The sequence below is a fragment of the Triturus cristatus genome, chromosome 8 (genome assembly GCF_964204655.1).
Source record: "Triturus cristatus chromosome 8, aTriCri1.1, whole genome shotgun sequence".
In the NCBI taxonomy this organism is placed as follows: domain Eukaryota; kingdom Metazoa; phylum Chordata; class Amphibia; order Caudata; family Salamandridae; genus Triturus; species Triturus cristatus.
This window is the reverse complement of record NC_140591.1, coordinates 1,408,285,327-1,408,308,251: the sequence shown is the minus strand read 5'-3', so window position 1 is coordinate 1,408,308,251 and position 22,925 is coordinate 1,408,285,327. Positions and strand designations below refer to the sequence as shown.

The 22,925-nt window shown below is 45.6% G+C and overlaps 1 protein-coding gene across 4 annotated transcripts in view; it reads left to right on the top strand.

The window, feature by feature from the left end:
• LOC146805832 (N-acetylated-alpha-linked acidic dipeptidase 2-like) overlaps positions 1-22,925 on the top strand; it is a 768,743-nt gene that overhangs the window by 719,917 nt on the left and 25,901 nt on the right. For all 4 annotated transcript variants that reach the window (XM_085623135.1, XM_085623133.1, XM_085623136.1 and 1 more), the window contains one exon: positions 14,904-14,996. In XM_085623135.1, coding sequence (XP_085479261.1) covers positions 14,904-14,996 — 93 coding nt within the window. The remainder of the gene's footprint in view (positions 1-14,903; positions 14,997-22,925) is intronic.

The window sequence follows — 22,925 nt, the reverse complement described above, 5'->3', positions numbered from 1 at the left end:
GTTTGACTCTGTCGAGTGGCCCTTCATGGTGAGAGTCCTGAGGAAACTAGGGCTGGGAGAACCGTTCATGCAGATGGTGGGTGCACTATATTTTAGACCCACGGCCAGGCTGCGCATAGGGGACCGAGTCACGGACGCCTTCGCTGTCTCCAGGGGTAATCGGCAGGGGTGCCCCCTCTCTCCCCTCTTATACGCTCTGGTGGCGGAGCCGCTGGCGTGCGCTATGCGGGAGTATCATCAATTTGAAGGTATCAACTTCCCCTCCTATCGGATTTGCATTTCTACCTATGCGGACGATACGTTGCTCTATGTCCGCAACCCGGAGGAGAACCTCTCCTCCGTGCTGAGAGAGGTAGTCTGGTTTGGGGCCCTCTCGGGCCTCCAGGTGAACTGGAATAAGTCGCTGGCGTTCCCACTGACTCCGCTCACAGTGCCGTTCCCCATGGAATATCCCCTCCAGTGGACAACTGACTCCGTCCGATACTTGGGGATCCAGCTGCACAAGGACCCGGAGGTCCTGCTCCGGGAAAACTACGGGGTAGCCTACTCCAAACTTGTCGACGACGTAGAGGTGTGGATCAAACTCCCTCTGTCGCTGATGGGCAGAGTGGCCATCATGAAAATGGTGGTTCTGCCGAGATTTCTGTTCCTCTTCGCGAACATCCCCATTGTACTCTCTAAGGCTTTCTTTGCGCAGCTGACCCAGACTCTGGTTCGGCTGGCCTGGGGCGGTAAGCAGCCCAGGGTGCAGTGGAAGGTTCTGACGCTCCCTTACGAGATGGGGGGGCTTGGGGCCCCTGACCTGGAAAGGTATTATAGGATAGCGCAGGCGGCCCACCTACATACATGGGTCCACGCCACCATGGATATACCGCACGTGCTGATGGAGCAGCTATTTGCGGAACCGCTTCCCCTCCCGGCTACTGTCTTCCAGTCGGTGGACCGCAGGGTGGGAACATTGGACTCCCTGAGGGCCACGAATCATGCATGGCATGCGATTCGGAGGGCGCAGGACTGCGATCTACTGTATTCCCCGCTGATGAGAGTGGAGTGGGCGATCTGGCTCCCCCCACTGAGGGACGCGGGGGTGAGGCGTGCACTGGGCGCCTTGGGCATCGCCAAACTGGTGGACCTGTTCCAGGATGGGGTGGTTAAAACGTGGGAACAGATTTGCTCGGCCCGGCCTGGGGCTACCCAGCTCCAGCGTTTCCAATTCCATAGGATCCGTGGTGCGCTGGCAGCCCTGCTGGGGCCGGGCCTGGAGGAACCGCCGGAGGTCCCGGAACTCACATATGTCATCAAAACGGTGGCCCCAGCCAAACTCGTTTCGACTCTCAAAAAACTTGGGGACCAGCACCGGGCGCTTGAGTGCTCGGCGGCGCGACGGGGGTGGCAGGCCGACCTACAAATGGAAATAACGGACGAGATGTGGACCTACTGCTACTCTAGCACTAAAAGGGTGTCGTTAAACGGTAGGCACCGACTGATACACTTTAAGTTCCTGCAGCGGGTCTATTACACCCCAGAGAGACTACACAGGTATGGGCTTCGCCCATCGGCGGAGTGCGAACGCTGCCATGTCCCGGTAGCGGACTTCATACACATGGCCTGGCACTGTCCGGGTATAGCCCGGTTCTGGACAGCGGTGTTCCTGGAACTGAGCCAGATACTAGAAAAGGACATACAGCCTAACCCGGCGCTGGCGTTGCTGGGTTTCTCCAGGCCACTTCCGCAGGCGCTCAGACGCCTGACGGATATAGCGCTTCTAATGGCTCGGCGAGTTGTGGCGTCGTGCTGGATGAGGGGGCCGCTCCCCACTAAAAAACGCTGGGTCAGAGATATGCTGTACTGCTGCACGCAAGCGGAGACATATGGTGAATTGTTGCCCCCGAAGAGCCGGCCCAAGAACTTTTGGGGACTGTACAGAACATATCTGACGGCCGGGGAAACCGAGGGGGCGAACCTGGGAGCGCCACAGGACAACGGACTTGATGCACACGGCGAGGCGGAGGCAGGTGTGATACTGGAGAGCACGCAGGCGGACGCCTGACTGGATGGTGGGTTGGCGTGACGCTTAGGAGGCGAGCCTGTGGGCTGAGTGTGCTGCGGGGCATTACCCGGAGGGGTGTGGCATGCTTTGAGTGGAATCGCGGGGGAGATGGAGAGTGGATGCGGAGTGGACGGCGAACTGAGAGTGGAGCGCTGCTTTGCCCGCTTAAAGCCGGACGCAGGGACGCCGGATAGGACAGTACGCAGATGCGAGTGTGATGAGACAACGTGCGCGGGGTGGGTGGGATGGGAGGAGGGGAGTTGGGTCTTGTTTAACAGAAACTCAGGGACTGGCTCAGGTTAGCTGGTGAAGGAGGTTGCTGGTGGAACCGCCCCACATACATGATGGTCTGTAGCGGGGTCTGAGGGCTGGTGCTGCCACTGATATTTGCGGTATAGGCAATGGGATACTTGGTGGGTAGATCCCCCTGATACGCCGCCGGTCCTCCAGGATGTCGGCTAAATGGCCGTGTACCTGTATACTGCACCTCCCTCTTTCCCCCCCCCCCACCTCCTGTGGATCAGGGGGGGTGACACATTGCTATGTGACTTCCTGCTGTGCTGACCTGTCTGCTTACTTTTTGTTAAATAAAGGTTTTTGAAACTTAAAAAAAAAAAAAAATATATGACAACGCTTCTTCATCAAATTTTTGAAGTAACTCTGTTACTCTTGCTGAAAATACACCGGGCTGTTTTTATACCCTTGTGCTAGTCGACAAAATTGTCGCTGGGACCTTAACGCACTGAATGCCATCAGATACCTGCTTTCAGGCACTATATTTTGGCAGAAAAATCCATTTGAGATATCAAGTGTGGTTTTGTATTTTTTGCGCTCAATGTTCTTCATTAATGCGGCACTATGTGCGTTTTGGACAGCAAATGTCTTTGTGCATGAGTTTAAATGTCTGTAATCTAAAATTAGACGATATTTATTGTCAGGTTTAGAGACGGGAAACAAAGGATTGTTCATTGGAGAGGTACATTTTTCAATGACCCCCTGGTATTCAAGTTGATCTAAGATCTCCCTGACCTGTTTTTTAGCTTCTTGCTTTATTGGATATTGTCTCTTAGCATTAGGTGAAACTTTTAACGGAATCACGTGATAGGTTGAATTCTCATCCCACCCAGCGCGATATTTGTACAATGCTGGAGCTTGAGCTACTGCCCACTCCTGTGCATATGTATGTTTAAGATGAACGGGAACGTGGTTGGAAAATGCAGGAAAAATTATACTTTATCCCCTGGGGCACTCCATTACGAATGCAGGCGGCCAATCTTGTTCTGCGAACAGGATGTCATAACCAGATGACAAGTTCTTCCAAAAAAGACCTTTTACTTTCCTGGGCTTGTCCCCCTCCATCCGGAGTGTTATTTCATATAACTTATGTGGGACGCTCACCCTGGTGTCTGGTATTTCCACTGTGATGTAATCATTCAACTTCGCGGTCACCAGAAATTCCTTCAGGTTCTGGCGAGCTTTTGTTACTTCTGCCGCACTGTCTAGCATTGTCAGAGCCCATTCCCCGTTCAGAAGTTGTGTCCTCAGAATTCTGGGCATGTCTGATTTTCAGACCAGCAACTTTCTTTTTCTTAAATTGAGGTTTTGAGTTTTGCTTTATCTTCTTTTTTAGAAGTAAAGTCTTGAGTGCGCTGCTTGTCTCTGTACTGTGTGCGCTCCTCTCTATTTTCTGACCGTCCTCTTTCGGAGCTTTTCTTTGTTCCCTGAAAGGAACGGGAGGAACATGTATCAGTATCTTGATACCTGCCAGGTTTCCTAATATTATCCCTATTCCTAAGGTTGTACCTCTTTTCAGAGGGCTTCTGTTGAGGAGACCTACCTCGGACTGAGATCTCTTGTCTTTAGAGCTTTTTTTTTATTATCCCACTTCTTTTTAAAAGAAGTAGGTGTCTGCTTAGAAGTGTCCTTTTCAGGACTGCCCTGCAGTTGAGGTTTTAAAGCTTTTCCCCCCAAACTAATTCTTCGTATACAGTTTCAATTATTTTGGGTAGTTCTGCCTCCTGTATTAACGGGCCGGCCTCCCTTAGGCGTTGGCGGATTGCCACTGATGCTGCTTTCCCTTTAATGTTAGCTAGTATTATGGCTGATACCTGGTCGTAGTTATTTAATAACTTCATCCCTAAGTTTAGGGTAGGTTCTGCTCCGAAGTAATTTTGTATTTGTCTTAATACATCGGGTATTACTGCTAATGAAGGAATACCATGAGTTCTGGTATATATGGCAGCAAAGACTGTACCCCTAGAGGGGCAATCCTCTAACTGTGGTGTAATCCCCATGGACAAACAGATTGTTTAACATTCTGTGTTTTTCAAATGGTGTGGTATTTGGGAATACTGCTTCTAACTGGGTTATTTTCTGAACTAGCCAGAAAGGAATTTGTTCACATTTTGTGGGCACTTTGCCCATTACCGCCTGTAATGTTTGTGGAGTAATTTTAGTACCGGTGCTCTGTGTAGGAGCTGCATTTGGTGTAATTACTTTTGGTTGGACCGCTAGTGTCCTCAAGACAAAGTGTTTCATATTTCTGTAGAGTTTTATCAACTCTTTGTGTTAAACAAGCAGTTAATCACCTAGCATTGTGTCAATGTCAGGATGTGGTGCATAGGTCACTAATATCGGCCATGTTGCTCCTGGTCTTCCTAAAGGATCAAGACTTGCTCTTGTGTGGGGTAGGGCACCATTAAACCAGAAAATATGTTCCCGGTAGGTAAGCGGAATCTCAAACTCCTCAAACGGAGTGTAGGCCGCTGGAACTTCACGTGTGTAATAATGAAAAGTTTTTGTTACAGCATCTGCTACTGGGAATGTAACCCAAGAGTAGAATACCTCTGTTTTGAAATCTTCATGTGCCTCTATCACCAATATTACTGCACTTCCTCTGGGTGGTAACCCGTGTTTGACGAGTTTAACTGTCAGAATTTGTCTTACTTTGGCTGCAATTTGTATTGCAGCTACATCTTCCTCACCAGACTCATTAAGTCCCTTGGCCAGATGGTTTATTGGGTTTAAGACTCCCTCTTCGTCGGTCTCCGGTGTTTTGTTGGAACGGAAAACATGGCGGCCGCAGGCTAGTGCGGTACGCACGTCTCGTCCGGAGCTCCTGCTCCTGCTTTACTGTTTTTCTGTCTTCGTGAACATGGTGAGCCGGTGTGAGTTAACCTGAACCTGAGCGTGTCTTATATTTCAAGTCTTGGATCTCCGGACCCCCGGAGCTTTTCAATACCACGAAGACTTACGAAATTTAAAATAACGCATTTTTTGGTGGCAGCAGTGGCGCACTAAGCGGTTCGGCCTCTCGTACGTTTCTTACAAGCGGGGACGCAGCAGAGAAAAGTTACCATTACGAAGGGGTTCAGCATCTGGTGTCTGGTGGTTTGGTACCGGCACCAGGGCTCGGACTTTGGTTGTTCTTGTGGAGGTTTTTCCCTCAGCGGACCTCGAGGCAGGAGCTGATGTGCTTGGCCCCGGTGGAGAGACTCCACCCCCCCGCCTGCCTTCCGAAGTGGAGACTAGCAGCCGTGGAGCTGAGGAGAGGTCGAAGGGCGGCGGCTCGTGGGCTCCTGCAGAGATGTTTGGCGGGGGGTGCGGGAAGTGGGGGGGAGAACGCCACGGTGGATGCCCAAGGCAACGCAGGGGCCCCCATAGTTCCTGGTCAAGAGGTGCGTGACTCGGAAAAAGGGGGTGGGGGAAGCCCGAGGAGGTGGGGGCAAGCACTAGGAATAATAAACAACGGAAAATACTCGGGGAGTCTCCTGTAAAAGGCAAAGGGAAAAAAAAGGAAAAATTGAGAAGCGCGCGAGGCTCAAAAACTGGCGCAAAGGCAGGCCTGAGAAATTCAGAGGTGGAGAACCCTCCCAAAATATCCAGCTCAGTGAAAGATCAGGCTGAAGGAGGTTGGAGCTCAGATTATTCCAGTGAGAAGGACAAGGGGGAATATCTGAGTAAGGAGCCTGGAAAAAGAAGAAAGGGCAAGGATAAGAGCAGATTGAACAGTGTGGTGCGGGTTACCCCCTCCCTTCGCTCTTTCTTCAAAGTGCTCCCCCAGGTCCTGGTTATTAATCCTGAAGGATCTGGTAACCCAATAAAAACGGCAAGTATGGCTGAAATTAATCTGCCTGAACTAAGTGGTGGCCCAAACAAGGGGGGACACATAAGTAAGTCTCTTCCCCCCATAATGCCCTCGCCCCCACAGGATCTACAGTACCCCCCCTCTCTCCCCCTGTCCTTCCCACCGCCATCCCTACCCCCAATTCTACTTCTGCCTCTACCTTTACCTCTACCGTTGCTCCTACCGGCAGTATTGATTCAAATCCAGCTTATGTACAGGACAAGGGGGCAGTAGGCTTTATGTCGGATACTTGCATGGAGGGTGGAGGCGGCAGAGGGGAAGGGGAGTTAAATAACTCTATTGAAACTATTTTGACCACCATGTCAGCCATGAGGGAGGAGATTAGGAGTGATTTCGCAATATCTAAGGCAAATCAAATTGAAATAAGAGCGGCTTGCGAAATACTGGAAAGGAAAGTGGACGTACTGTGTGACAGAACAGAGTGTTTGGAGGGAGAGGTGGGGGTTATAAAAGCGAAGTTGGAGGTAGCTGAGGGTAAGATTCAAACATTACGGAGGGAAGGGGAAGCCTTGAAGGAGAGGGTTGAGTCGCTTGAGAATTTTTCGCGGAGGAATAATCTGCAGATTTTGAAAGTCCCTGAGGGTAGAGAGGGGGAGAACTTAAAAGCGTTCGTGGTGTCACTTTTGAGGGACTCTCTAAATTTGGATGAAACAGCAGAGGTATTGGATAATGACATACAGCGGATCCATCGCGACTCCTTCCGCCTCAATGCTGGGAGAACTAAACCACGCAAGATTCTGGTACATTTCCAAACATACTTTTTGAAAGACATTTTTTTGAATCTTGCTTTAAAATCAAAGACACTCAAGGGCCCCAACTTTTTGTGTGAAATCAGGTCAGACCTCTCTAAAGTGACATCAGATCGGCAATGGGAACTGGGCCAGAGGATGGAAAAGCTCAGGGCGGCAGGGGCCACACCCAGATGCGATTCCCTGCCTTTTTGCGGGTAATGTATAATAATAAGATGTACAACCTTCGATCCCCCTTCGAAGTGGACGAATTCTTAGGAAAAATGGGGGAGAGCTCAAGGGGGAGAAGTTAAAGGATTGGGCCAGCTGGATTTTTCTGCTTCTCGCTTTTGTCGTTTCCTTTTTTTCCTTTCTATAGTCATGGGGTAAAGCACCGGGTTGGATAAGGGGGGTAAGAGGTTTAAGTACCACTCTAAAAAAACCCAAAAGACACAAATAATAAAAACAATAAAAAATATATATATACATATAGGGAAAAAAAAAATATTTATATATATGTACGGAACATATAAAAATATCGTCTTTAAGACTTAGGGTAACTAGATACCTATCGGAAAGTTAGCTCGAGCATTAAAAAGAGGCTATAACCCATAAAAGAATCTTTATACTTTACAGTCTAAATGCTATTAACTCATGTTTTTTATTTGGTGGGGGTATCTCGTTGCTAATTTCTTATTTTTTGTTTTCTTTAAGTAGTCTTTGAAGTAAGAGGGGGGTCCATGAGAGAAGAACTCGGACCCGCAGAAATCATTTCCTACAAGTCACCATTAGTTTAGTGAAAGGGAGTAGGACGGGGAGGGGAGACGTAAACCTTGCCACACATCTGGCAAGAGTTAGGAAGGAGGGGTTTTCCAGGGGAGAGGGGAGGGTAGTAGGGGGGCCACAGGGGGTAGGGGGGAAAAGCAATACAATTCCTCAGGAGTCAGACCTCACAAAGGTTAGAAATTCAGTCTGTCTTATAATCTTTCTATCAGTAGAGAATGGGTTTATCCTAGCTTGTGGCAATATTATCTCCATGGGAGTGGAAAATAGTGCAGGGAGACGGCCTAAAATGAGAAAGGAAGAAGAGAAGAGGAGGGAAAAATAAAAAAAAATAAAAAACCCTATATAGATGACCTCTATTAGGTTTTTATCCTGGAACGTCAATGGCCTGCGTGTAAAGAGCCGAAGGCATAAAATTCTACAATATTTGAGAGATTCTCCTGCGCAGGCCATCGTCATTCAGGAGACCCATTTACTAAAAGCAGAGATCTCTGAGATGTTAAGGAAACAAAGTTGGGTAGATACGTCCCTATGTACGGACCAAACCGCTAATATAAGAGGGATACTAATAATCTTTAAAAAACAAGTAAAAATTCATTTCTTGGATTGTAAGGAAGACCGCAGTGGGAGATGGCTAATTTTGAGAATTGTATTGGAGGGTATACATTTAATATTGGTAGGATACTACGGGCCGAACCAAGATGACCCCTCCCATCTGAAAGTAATTCAGAACCATCTCATACTCTCACAGGACCCAGTTATTTGGGTCGGTGATTTTAATATTGTGCTCAATCGTTTGTTAGATAAGTCTTCCAAGTCAAGAGCACTCGTCTCATCTAAATCAAGGTTGGCTTTGCTGGACATAATGGAAAACCTTGGTTTAGCTGATGTATGGAGGGAAAGCTCAGGTAATAAGTTGGGGGTTTCTTTTCAAAATTTCAAATATAAACATAAATCAAGAATTGATTATGCCCTTTTCAGCTATACCTTAAAAGATTCTTTAAAAGGGCTGACTTACCTTCCCTCACATATGTCAGATCATATGGCTATCATATTTGATCTCCAAGGGGCCACCTACAAGAAAGATTCCCCCTGGTCTTTCGACCGTACGATATTATTAGAAGAGGAGGAGATTCATTTTTTGTTATCAGAGGTAAAGTCTTTCTTAGAACTAAATTTGGGCTTGGTAGACATTAACAAAGTTTGGGATGCCATGAAGGCATATAAGGGGGCTGCATAACTAATAGAAGGAAAGTTTATCGGGAGAAAATACAAAATATTGAGTTGGGGTTGGCTAAAATAGACCAGCAGCTGGGTCCCAACATGGCATCTTCGGGGGCGGCAGAAAAGCAGTCTAACTTGAGACGTCAGCTTGAAAGCATATTACAAGAAAGGTTAACTAAAAGATGGGAGGCAAGCAAAATTTCCCATTTTGAATTTGGGGAAGCGGCGGGAAAAGTCCTGGCATGGAAAGTCAAAACAGAACAGGCGAGAAAGTATATTAAAGAGATCAAACGAGTAGGAGAGAATATCATTAGGACTTTGGATCGGGAAATAGGGACTGCTTTCCAAGAATTTTTTCAAGAAATATATAAGGAAGAGGTCAGGGACGACCCGGAAGTCAGGGAGAGGTGGCTAAATAATATTGCTTTACCTTCTATGCAAACATCACAAAGGGTCTACCTAGAGAGGGAGATTTCAGAGGAGGAGGTGGGAAAAGCGATCGGTCATTTGAAGAAGGGGAAAGCGGCGGGTCCGGACGGTTTACCCGGAGAACTATATCGAGGGATAGGCCCTGTCATAATTCCAGCATTGACGACCCTTCTCAATGGCATTTTTTTGAGAGGGGAGAATCCCCCTGACTCTTGGAACGATGCCACGATAGTTCTTATCCCAAAGCCAGGGAAAAACCTTTTGGAGTGTGGGTCTTACAGGCCGATTTCCCTTCTAAACAATGACTACAACATTTTTGCATCTATTTTGGCACTAAGATTGGGGGAGGTATTCGGATCGGTAATCCACCAAGACCAAAGGGGTTTTATAAGGGGACGCCAGCTGGCCGACCACACTCGAGATCTGGTAGGGGCGATTGACATCGCAACCACATTTTCCCTTCCACTGGCTACCTTGACCTTAGACGCCACAAAAGCCTTCGATAGGGTCAATTGGCCCTATCTGGTGGAGGTGATGAGAAGGTTCGGGTTGGGGAGGTCTTTTGTCGGGTTATTGAGAAATTGTACAGGGCCCCTACAGCTAAATTGCTAGTCAATGGCATTTTAACAGACCCGATAAAAATTACCAGAGGCACTAGACAGGGCTGCCCGCTCTCGCCGCTTTTATTTAATCTTTACATAGAGCCGTTTGCTCAAGTGTTAAGAGAGGAAGTGGAGATTCCTCCTTTTGTATTCGGGGAATGGGAGAAGCGGACAGCGCTTTATGCGGATGATATTTTGGTTTATACGTCAGATCCGCAGAGAGCTTTTCCGATGGTAATTAAAAAGGCAGGAGAATTTGGGCAAATCTCTGGCTATGATATCAACGACAGCAAAACAGAGATTATGTGTTGGAACGTCCCAAATCTACAGTTAACAGCTGTAACATCCATGAGATACCTGGGAATACGTATTACCCAAGAAATAGGAAAGCTGGCACAGACCAACTTAGATCGTGTTGCCACGGAATGCAGGAAACTTTTGAAATCTTGGTCGTTCCTGCCACTCTCGATTTTTGGGAGAAGAAATTTAGTTAAAATGTCCATTCTTCCAAAGTTTACTTTTATTTTTAATTCTATTCCCTTGTCTTTTGAACGAAAAAAACTGGAAAAAAGTCAGCGAGAAATAAATTCGTTTATTTGGAACTTTAAAACAGCTAGGCTGACCTGGAAGAAGTTGAGAAGGAGGAGGGAAAAGGGAGGGCTGGCTTTGCCAGATCTGTTATATTATGCATGGGCATTTCAGCTGACTTACTCCAGGATGCTTCTTAAAACTTCCGCAATGTCATCTTTGGGGGCTATGTTCAGGGCTATGTTAGGGGGAGTAGATATCCCATCGGATGGATTTCTATTTAAGTTTGGAGACATGAAATATTTCAAAAAAGTCAGATTAAAGACCTTGCAGTCAGTCATATCAAACTGGGTCCAGATTAAAAAAAAAGTCGGGTTACACTTTTACTCCAACTTCGCCCCGGTGTGGGTGTCTCCTGGGCTGCCACCTTGTATGCAGGACAGTTTAGCAACCCCGTTAAAAGAGGCTGGGATTCTTAGATGGTGAGAGTTATTGGTGGATGGAAGGGTACAAGATTGGGAGGTGTTGAGGGACAAGGTGGGTACGGCCTTCTCTAGGTTTAAATACATACAGTTGGACAGTTGGGCACGAGCAGTAAATAGGAAAGGACCTCAATCGGGGAAATATAGCCAGTTCGAACAACAACTGGTAGAAAAGCAAGAAGGGGGTAAAGAGGTGGCAATATGGTACTGGTCTATGGTGGAGGAGGCGGATGGGGATTTCGCTTTGCCAGACAAGTTATGGGGAAATGAGTTGGCCCTTCAGTGTGAGGACTTATGGATGAGATCCTTTTCTTTTCTCTATAAAACAGTGAAACCAGTTTGGTTAAGACGTAATCATCTGTTCACTTTGCATCGGGCCTACCTCTCACCCCTAAGGCTTCCCAAGTTTCTTTCAGGGAAGAAATGTAATAAGTGTAATTTGGGGGCAGCTTCAGATACACACATGTTTATGGACTGCCCTGCCATTAGGCTGTTTTGGGAAGAAGTAAAGGTCACCTTGGATTCGATTTTAAGTATATCGTTGAACATCACTCTTCCGCTAATAATTTTTGGATTGGAGGAAAATGTAAACGGACAGGCAAAGTCTTTTCTTTTTTATTCCATCATCCTAGCAAGGCGACAAATATGTAAATTTTGGGTGGAAGCTAAAGCTCCATCACACGCAGCTTGGTTAATGTCACTGTACAAAACCTCAAAGACTGACTTGGCCAGATCATGTCGTAAAATAAATCTTTCCTTTTGGGATCTGTTAATAAACTGGAGATAGGATGACCGGGGTTTTTTTTTTTTTTTTTTTCTCTCCGGGTCCGATGATTATGTCAATTAGTCTCCAGAAGACCTTGGGAAGTGGTCTCTCCCTCTCCCGTACGTAATCCAGGGTCTGTCAGGTTGAACACCATTGACTGGAGCTTCTCCGTTTCCCACTTAAGAGGTTGGTCTCCCACCTATCAAATAAATCGTGTCCGGAAAAGGCCATGAAGGAGGATAGATCGCTAAATTACTTCAAGGCAGACACGTGTGGTGGTTGGCGTCTCTTGTGGATGGAGGTAATGGCAAATGAGGACAAAAGAAAAAAAAAAAAAAGACTACCTCTTCGTCATCCTTCGTTTATAGAACACAGACTAACTGTCCAAGGAAGTTATGTGAAGGTTTTATGTACAATGTTTGGGAATATTTCCTTCAAGCTTGAATAACCAACAGTCAATAAATAGGATATCTCGCCTACTCAGCTGTGGCCGAGTTTTTTCCCACTCACTCCAGACGTCTGAGTTTTGTAAGTAAGGTCTCTGAGAATAAGCATGACTGAGCTACTCAGATTCTACTGTTAAATAAGTGCCTAACCACATTGGGCGCCATGTAGTGTAGTTCCTTAATACCCTTCATGCAGGACCTGTGCTGTTTACGGATAACACAAACTGTGGGTCTGGTGGCAGACAGACTCTGTACACCCCCGCCAAGTAGGTTAGCCTATTTTTGCATTAGCTAGCTGGCAGTGCCACTAGAATCTCCTTTTATCAGAGAGATTCGTTTTTGGCAACCTCAGAACACAACAAACCCGGATTCCTCAGACTCGTGGAAACAATATACTACTTTTCACCCAGTCAATCGTGCTTGCTCATTTTCTCTCAGAGAGACACACAGAGGAAACAGTTGGGCGTGTTTATAATAAGAATTTATTATACCGTTGTAGCAGCACATATGTTTTATATGAGAAGAACAACTGTAACACAGTAGCAGAGATATAGAATCAGCAGTACAGTGAATAAAAAGGAATAGTACAGCTCTACCATTTTTCAATAGTCATGAACATATACAGGAATATAAAATGCATTTATAAAATAAAGTGCGTACTCCTACGATGCCTGTCTATATAGACGTGAGCATGTGAGTAGGTGCGAAAGAGCCAATAAGCCTAAGAGCCTAATAGCCTAATAGTCTAAGAGTCTAGAGCCAAGAATCCGGCTAGGATTTAGTCGAACTCCATTACCTGAATAGTGAGAGTGTGGGACTTCGTCCTGGACTTGAGTTGGACACCCCGCAAGGGATGGCTAGACCACTGTCAGCTGGAGCGTTGGCATGCCGGAGCCACAGCGTCTCTGGTCAGTCTGTCGGCCTTGAAGTCTTGGTTCCCTCCTGCTTACTGATAGCAAGAGGTGCTGTATTTATACAGTCTATGTGCGTGTGTTAGCCATTGTTCAGTATGAGGATGACGTTGGGGATTAAACCTATGTGCGTAGATAGGAGAGGTGAAGTATGCCTCCTGGAGAGTGTTCTCACAAATTATTCATATGTGCTAAGGGTGACGTCTTAGCAATATCAATCAGGCAAAACCCACCCTCATCATGGAACTAGGCGAAAGGTTTAGTCCTTAAAAGGTGTCAGTCCTTATAAGGCGTTCAATCCCTATAAGGCATTCTGTCCTTATTTGGAGTTATGTCCTTATAAGGCTCGTTCATATGAAATGAAGGTGAGATGATGTAGGGAAAGAGTACGATGTTCTCCAGACCTATATTAGGGTACCGATATGAAATATAAAAATCTCCATTTCTAGTTATGGGAGGACATAGGTTCCTTGGTCATCAAAGTACTCCAAATATGCTCTGTTGTACTACACACAACATTTTTTTAATTAAAAGTAGAAAGCTGAACTCTTTTTATGGGTAATACCATTGGAGATGGTATAATCGAGAATATTCTGCAGTGTTTCTATAGAAATTCCAGCCCTGCTGCCCAGAAGGCAGGTCGATCTTATCACTGAGTCAAGATCACTTTATTAGAGAAAGAAGTGGTGTATGCCATGTTGTGGTCTGCTGAACTTCATGTGATGAGAAATTACTATTCTTACTTTCCTCAAGGCTTGAAATCAGCATTGGAGCTCTCCACAATGATCTTAGCAATGATCTTAACAATCAGAGGAACTTCTTTAACAAGTGCCCAAATTAGAATGTGCCATGGCTGTGCATGTAGCAAGCTTGATGACCTTACGAGGACATGAATGATGAAACATGATATTTTTTGCTTTTTGCTATATTACTTAGCTCATCGATCCGGAGATAATAAATGTGCTCTGCATATTGTAGTTTCACTTTTGTTAGTTTATAAACAAGTCAAAGTCTGGAACACTATTCTCCACAAATGTTATCTTACCATCACAGCACATCGGTGAACATGCAGCAGTTTTCAAAGTAAGTGGTTACGTTCAAAACAATTCAATGGCTCGGTGAATTCTGCTGAGCAGGATGCAGAAAAGAATTTCATATATACTTTTGCAACAGATTACTGAGTTTCTCAACAAATTCCTCCAAGACCCCTAGAGACTTATCCATTACTCAATCTTTAAAGTCATGCCTCGCTGAAAAGGACCCAACCCACCCACAAAGCAAAGCTAAGTGGAGCTCTGCACCCAAAAGTGATTATTCAGGTCAGTCCACACACCTGTAATATGTTTAGAGAAGATCAGACATACCAAAAGTAAATTCTTGTGGTCCTCCACTCTGAAACACAGTTGATCTGATTTTTACATCTTAACCAATCCATTTGCTTTTCAGGGGGACCAGAAAATAACCCTCTTTAGACCCACCTTCAGGGTCTAGTAAACATAGTAGAACCGGTCCCAAATTAAAGTGCCTTTACCTGTATTATTTTCATTAGGAATTTTCTCAGATACACGCTAGTTCTGGGTTCTGATTTTCATTAGGCATCTTTTCAGACACACACTAGTTCTAAGTTTCTGGTTAAACATTAAATCGGAGTATGAAAACTGAAAAGGAATTACTAAAAATGCTTTGATGAATGTGATTTATTCAACTTCAAGTTATTATTGCATTATCACAACTGTATGCAGCATTTTAAGGCATTTAAATAAAGGCTAAATTTATGTTAAGCAAAGTAACATTTCTTTTTATACAGGATTATTGATCTACGAATAATGAATGATCAGCTGATGTTTTTGGAAAGAGCTTTTGTTGACCCACTTGGTCTTCCAGGCAGGAAATTTTACAGGTAAAAATTTACTCTATATTTGCAAAAATGTTTTGGTTATGTAAATTACATATGAGCATCTGCAAAGACCGCAGTTCTGTCAGAACCTTGTTCATTATGTGCCAGGATTTTTGTTACACCACAGAAGATAAAGAGGGTCTTGGAATGCACAATTTGTGTTGAGATCTAGTTGAGAACATCTTCATATTACCATCGAAAGCGATGGGTTTGTCAAATTGACACATAGGGTTGAAGCATTAATAGTTTTTTCTATACATCTAGGAAAGATGATACATGTTGGTTAAGATGCAGCATTGAAAGAAAAGGAAATTCCCAGTTTCCTATTTTAATACTTACATAATGATTATAAAATTGTGTGTGGCTCTAGTTCTTTAGTGGCACACTTCCCTGACTGTATGTAAACATTTCGTAAAGGTTGCGATAAAAAAGGTAAATTATGAAAAACGAATGGTTCTGATTGGGGAATTGAATACCACTTATTAATATCCACGTACGGATGTTTTCTGGAAATTGGATAGTAATGGACAATTTTTGCAATCATGGAGTCACTATTTTTCTGAAAAAATGCAATACAATGATAATCTTGGGAACAAGATGGTTATCTACATGGAATATACCAGAGTCAGTATTATAGTCTAGGTAAAAAATAAAGGAGAAACAATGCATATATGAAGTATTCATGGTATATTATGGGGCCCACAGGTTGTATGATATAAATGAAGGATACCTGAAAAAATTGAATAATTACTAGGCAATACAGCAGCTACTTAAATGTATTTTGTATGTCTATGCAACCTTGCTGCCAGCCATAATTTACAAACTTTTGAAGACACCATTGTCTTCTGGCATCAGAGCTGGAAGTAGTATTGAAGTCATAGCAAAAATACTTTCTGAAATAAAAAAGTCATGGCAAAAATAATGATAGTTGGTTAGATTTCTCTAGGATACAGCTATATCAAGTGGGTATTCTGATTACATTTCCCTGAAAAAACATCAACATATGTTTAGTTCTTCTGAGAAATACTCTTACTTCATTTGTTAGACTACATTGGAGTCCCATGAAGCTCTGATTTTGTGAATATGTTACATTCCGTACCTTTTCTCTTGTGTCTTTCCACTGTACAAGCATAAGCAACATAGAATAATCTTGCAATATATTGTCATCACACAACACATGCCTGTCCGCCATTTTTTTTTTTTTTGGGGGGGGGGGGACTCTAGAAGATACCAGAGTCTTGGGCCTCCCTTCCAGACTAGTACCATCTAATTTTAGGCTCCTCTGTGTTGTCTGTTTTTGCTTCCTGTGGTCTGCTTACAGCTATATTTAATTGAAATATTCTCTCTTTATTTGTATTTTGTCTGTTTATTATTGTTTTCCTAATTTATTCTTGGTTGAAAAGGAGAAGATGGGGAAAGTCAACAGGTGGCACCACCATTTCTCCTAGACATGCACTATTTTTCAGATGGGTCAATGGTGGCAGTCAGTTTTTAAAGTTCATGAACACCTGCCCATTATGTTGTTGGCAGGCATGGGAAAGGCTAGCCCCTCACAAAGAAGCATGCCCACTTTGTGCGCTGCACTAAAGTGTGGCATTGCATGATCCCAATGAGAGGTACAATACTGATGGGCGGATGGCCCGTGGAGGGAGATGGTAATCCTGCAGTACTAGCATATAATAATTCTTAATTGTTACCACTGATTGACAAAATTGTTATGTATGGTTTCAAGTGGAACCAATTAGTGTGAATACCAGATTGTAAATCCAGTTATTCGCTCTCATTGCACAGAAAAACAAGTTATTTTTCACTGTTGTCATGTTGCAAATGAAAGTGCTTACTTACCACATCTATCTCCACCGCCCACCAGTAGACTTTCAGAAATGCATATTTCCACATACCTGTCCTGCAGGTCCACAAGCACTACTTGCAGTTCACGGTGAGCCAGAAGCATTTTTAGTTTTAAGTGCTCCTGTTTGACCTCACCAGTTGCCTCGGGTGTTCACAAAAGTGATTGATGGTGATAGCCACAGCACAACTTTGGAGGTCAGGGATAAGTCTTCCCCTACTTCAACGACTGGCTGCTGAAGGCAGGCTCGCCCCAGGCAGTTGTCAAGCACCTCAAGATGACAGCAAACCTAAAGTCATTGAGGATCACTATCAACATGCCAAATTCACACCTGACTATGTCATTGATGTACCTGTTCATCAGAGCCATTTCTGGCTACTGTACGGCTTTGTGACTTTCACCCACAGCGAAGAGTCTAGGTCAATCAAGCTATAATACAAATGTTTCGGCCTTAGTCCTGGATCTCAGTATGGATGACTCTGAGGCTCTTGATGTTGTTGGCCTTCTGCATCCTACTAGCCAAACATACCAGGTGGCACATGTGGGCTCTGTAGTGGGACCTCAAATGCCATTGAACACATCAGGGAACTCTTAAGTATTGTATCCAAGTTCCAGAGGAGACTGCAAAAGATCTTCTGTGGCAGTCTCAGATGCAATACTCCTAGGTTGTAGAGACCATCTGAGAGACGTGCAGATCAGAGGCCTCTGGTCTCCAATGAAAACTTGAGTCCACATCAGTTTTTTAGAGTTGAGGATGATTTGCTTGGTATTGAAGGCCTTCCTACCCACCATCAAAGGAAGACTAGTGCAGGTGCTCACATACAACACCATCACACCAAGTAGCATGGGGTGGGGCCCTACACACTGTGCCAGGCGGCCCTGCTCATCTGGAAATAGCTAGGCCACCCATGGATTTCTCTAGTGGTAGGCCCAGACCTGGGCCCTTTGCTCACTTTGCCACTGGATTCAAGCTAACCTGACCGATAGGGGTCTTACCCCAAAACCGGTCCCAGGATGCTTGTTTCCAGTCCAGGGGAGACCTGGCTTGGCAGTTTGGGCTAGACTATTCCCATGAGAATAGGGTCAAGACTGATTTGCATATGGCTGGGTCTGTACTGGGGTGGGGAAGTGAGCTAAAGAACGATGATTGATTCAACCCAGATCTGTAACTGGGGATGAGTGTCTGAAAAGTTGCCCAGACGTGGGTCCCTTGCTCACTTTGCCACTGGATTCAAGCTAGCCTAGCTGATGAGGGGTGTTACCCCAAAACTGGTCCCAGGATGCTTTTTTCCAGTCCAGGGAAGACTTGGCTTGGCAGTTCAGGCTGGACAGTTCCCATGAGGCACAGGGCCAAGACTGATTTTCATATAGCTGGATCTGAACTGGGGTGGCAAAGTAAGCTGAATGATAATGCTAGATTTATCCCAGATCTGTGACTGGGGGTGAGTGTCTGACGAGCTTCAGAGCTATGTCCATCATCTCCATCATCTCCTTGTGTTTCCTTTGTTTGCCCTAAGTTGGCAGGGTATGCCCAGCCGTGGGTCCCTTGCTCACTTTGCCCCTGGATTCAAGCTAGCCTGGCTGATGAGGGGTGTTACCCTGAAACTGGTCCCAGGATCCTTGTTTCTGATCCAGGAAAGACATGGCACTTGAATTTGGGCTTCCTTTCTATATGGGCACCCATTGTTAGCCACTGCACAGTTGTCGCTAGAGACTTCTGACCTTGAAGACTGTTTTACATTGGCTAGACCTGTGAGTGAGCTTCAGGTTCTTTATATCAATCCACCATATTCTTTCCAGATAAGTTGGTTTTGAGGACCTGTGCTTCCTCTCTTCATGGATTGTCATCTACATAAAGGTCGGCTACGCACTGGTGAAGAACCAGCAACCAGAAGGCTTGCAGGCTCATTCCATCAAGGCCACTGTGTTGGCATGCGGGGTACCTGTCTGAGACATTTTTCAGGTGGCTACGTGGGGTTGGTACCCATGTTCACACAATACTACTGCCTCAACAGTAAAGTCTGTTGAGAGATGCATTTTGCCTGCTCAGTCCTGCTGTACTTTTTGATCTGAGTCAGTTCACAGACCCACCAACTGGGAAGGTACTGATATGGTATATATTCACAATATGAGCAGTCTTTGGTAACAAGTTACTTCAGTAGCAATATTTCTGGTGGATACTGTTTCTAACTGCAGATTCCTCACCATTCCTCCCACCTGCCCATTCTTTGGATTGGATTCTTGTTCCTTTTAAAATGGTCCCTAGTCTAGAGATCTGAACCCTGGTGCATGCCTATCTGCTAATGGGCTCTGCGTCTGAAGCTACTGACAGCCCAGAAAGCAATGACATCAGTGAGCATGTGTGGAGCTTATATGTGGCTCTTTACAAAAGAAATGCTATACTTGAAGGCTTCATGTGCTGAAAATTAATATAAAGTATATAGCGAATGTTTGCATTGCAGATCCAGAACAGCGGCACAAAGGTTTTCCTGGTATTGGGATTTCCCTTGCTGTAGCTTATTTGCCTCTAGATCAAGGAACAAGCAGTCCACAAAACCAAGGCATGGTTTGGCAGTTCGGGCTGGACTGTTCCCATGAGGCACAGGGTCAGACTGATTTGCATATGGCCATGTCTGAACTGGGGTGGCAGAGTGGGCTAAAGAACGGTGATGGATCAAACCCAGATCTGTTGACTGGGTGTGAGTGTTTGATTGGTTCTGATGCTCCGTCCATCACCACCCCCTTTTGTACTGCTTTGTTCGCCATAAGTTGGCAGGGTATGCTCAGACGTGAGTCCCTTGCTCACTTTGCCACTGGATTCAAGCAAGCCTGGCTGAAGACGGCTGAAATGCCAGAAACCGGTACTAGGAAGCTTGTTTCCGGTCCAGAGAAGGCATGGTTTGGCAGTTCGGGCTGGACTGTTCCCATGAGGCACAGGGTCAGACTGATTTGCATATGGCCATGTCTGAACTGGGGTGGCAGAGTGGGCTAAAGAACGGTGATGGATCAAACCCAGATCTGTTGACTGGGTGTGAGTGTTTGATTGGTTCTGATGCTCCGTCCATCACCACCCCCTTTTCTACTGCTTTGTTCGCCATAAGTTGGCAGGGTATGCTCAGACGTGAGTCCCTTGCTCACTATGCCACTGGATTCAAGCAAGCCTGGCTGAAGACGGCTGAAATGCCAGAAACCGGCCCTAGGAAGCTTGTTTCCGGTCCAGGGAAGGCATGGTTTGGCAGTTCGGGCTGGACTGTTCCCATGAGGCACAGGGTCAGACTGATTTGCATCTGGCCATGTCTGAACTGGGGTGGCAGAGTGAGCTAAAGAACGGTGATGGATCAAACCCAGATCTGTTGACTGGGTATGAGTGTTTGATTGGTTCTGATGCTCCGTCCATCACCACCCCCTTTTGTACTACTGTGTTCGCCATAAGTTGGCAGGGTATGCTCAGACGTGAGTCCCTTGCTCACTTTGCCACTGGATTCAAGCAAGCCTGGCTGAAGACGGCTGAAATGCCAGAAACCGGTCCTAGGAAGCTTGTTTCCGGTCCAGGGAAGGCATGGTTTGGCAGTTCGGGCTGGACTGTTCCTATGAGGCACAGGGTCAGACTGATTTGCATATGGCCATGTCTGAACTGGGGTGGCAGAGCGGGCTAAAGAACGGTGATGGATCAAACCCAGATCTGTTGACTGGGTGTGAGTGTTTGATTGGTTCTGATGCTCCGTCCATCACCACCCCCTTTTCTACTGCTTTGTTCGCCATAAGTTGGCAGGGTATGCTCAGACGTGAGTCCCTTGCTTACTTTGCCACTGGATTCAAGCAAGCCTGGCTGAAGACGGCTGAAATGCCAGAAACCGGCCCTAGGAAGCTTGTTTCCGGTCCAGGGAAGGCATGGTTTGGCAGTTCGGGCTGGACTGTTCCCATGAGGCACAGGGTCAGACTGATTTGCATCTGGCCATGTCTGAACTGGGGTGGCAGAGTGAGCTAAAGAACGGTGATGGATCAAACCCAGATCTGTTGACTGGGTGTGAGTGTTTGATTTGTTCTGATGCTCCGTCCATCACCACCCGCTTTTGTACTACTTTGTTCGCCATAAGTTGGCAGGGTATGCTCAGACGTGAGTCCCTTGCTCACTTTGCCACTGGATTCAAGCAAGCCTGGCTGAAGATGGCTGAAATGCCAGAAACCGTTCCTAGGAAGCTTGTTTCCGGTCCAGGGAAGGCATGGTTTGGCAGTTCGGGCTAGACTGTTCCCATGAGGCACAGGGTCAGACTGATTTGCATATGGCCATGTCTGAACTGGGGTGGCAGAGTGGGCTAAAGAACGGTGATGGATCAAACCCAGATCTGTTGACTGGGTGTGAGTGTTTGATTGGTTCTGATGCTCCGTCCATCACCACCCCCTTTTGTACTGCACAAAACCAACAGCATCATTATCCTGGTGATCTAGAAGCGTGCATTACACCCTATGCTACTCGTTCTGCAGCAAGTTCAGCTATGGGAAGACTGCACTGTTGTACTGCCTAGTTTACTGTTCTGACTTCAGTATCAAAGCCTCGAAGGTTGTAAGCTTGTTGATGTACTGCATTAGCCTCCATTGACCAACTATCACTGCCTTCACATTGGCAGATGTGTTGTCTTTTTTTGCATCACAGTCACTGAGATGCTTGTGCTGCACAGGCAATCTTTGCAAACCTTAGAATGTGGAGTTACAAGGGGTTGGTACCCCCTGCATGAGAGCATGTTAATAGATTTTAATAGATCACTGACAGACTGTCAGCTGATACTAGACTTTATGTTATGTTATGTTAGCCGGATTTGTAGAGCGTGCAGCTGCCCCAGCAAAGGGGCGTCCCGGCGCTATGATGGACAAGAAACCGGACACAAGCAGTACCAAAGGACACGGCCAAGATAGCTCTAGGAATCAAGAGGAAAAAGGAAAGTTTTAACGGCCTTCCTAAAGACTAGAAGTTCATCAATAGCACGGATATGGACAGGAAGAAATGAAATGAAATGAAATGAAAATTGTTTTTTATATAGCGCGTGTTTGCCTTGGCGTCTTAGCGCTTACTGCCATTACATCTGGATCAGATAGACTTACGATTTTGTAGGGATACCTGTGAAAAGCCATGTTTTTAGTCCCTTTCTAAATTGTAGTAAATCGTTTTGCATTCTAAGATTCAGCGGCATGGTATTCCAAACTTTAGGAGCCAGGTGGCGAAAACTTCTGCCCCCCCACTTCAGAGTCCTTACTTTTGGCACCACAAGCAGGTGGGCTGACGCAGAGCGTAAACATCTCAATGGGACATACCGTTTACAGTATTGACCTATCTGTGACGGTCCTAGCCTGTGCAGGCTCTTATGTATCATGCACATTGATTTAAACTGAATCCTCGCGGTTATGGGCAGCCAATGTAGCTGTTCGCGCGTAATTTGACTAAGAGGGCTGAATTTAGGTAGATCCAGTAACAGTCTAGCAGCAACATTCTGCAGAGTCTGGAGCTTTTGGATTACATTTTTCTTGGCTCCAATGTAGAGTGAGTTACAATAGTCAATTTTTGACAAGATCAGTGCTGTTGCAACCATTTTCCTCAATGGCATGGGGATAAACGGAAGGACTTTTCTAAGGATTTTAATAGTGTAAAAGCAGGAGGAGGTTATACTATTTACCTGGTCAATAAGGGAGAGTTGGTCGTCAATGAGAATTCCAAGGTTTTTTACCTTCTTTACTGGCTGGGGGCAGAGTCCTGCTGCTTCCGGCCACCAATTTGAGTTCCAAAGAGACATGTCGCCTCCAAACGTAACTACCTCCGTCTTCCCGGTATTCAATTTCAGGCAGTTATTTTGCATCCAGCAAATGATCTGACTCATACAGAACTTAAAACGCTCAGCCACAGTCTCTGGATTTGTGGCTAAAGAGATAATAATCTGTGTGTCATCAGCATAGCAAACGGCCTCAAAGCCATGTGAGCGAATTAATTTAGCCAGAGGAGAAACGTATATGTTGAACAGGGTAGGTGAAAGTGCCGATCCCTGAGGTACTCCACATGGCATTACAAAGTGAGAGGATGTATGCTCATCCAA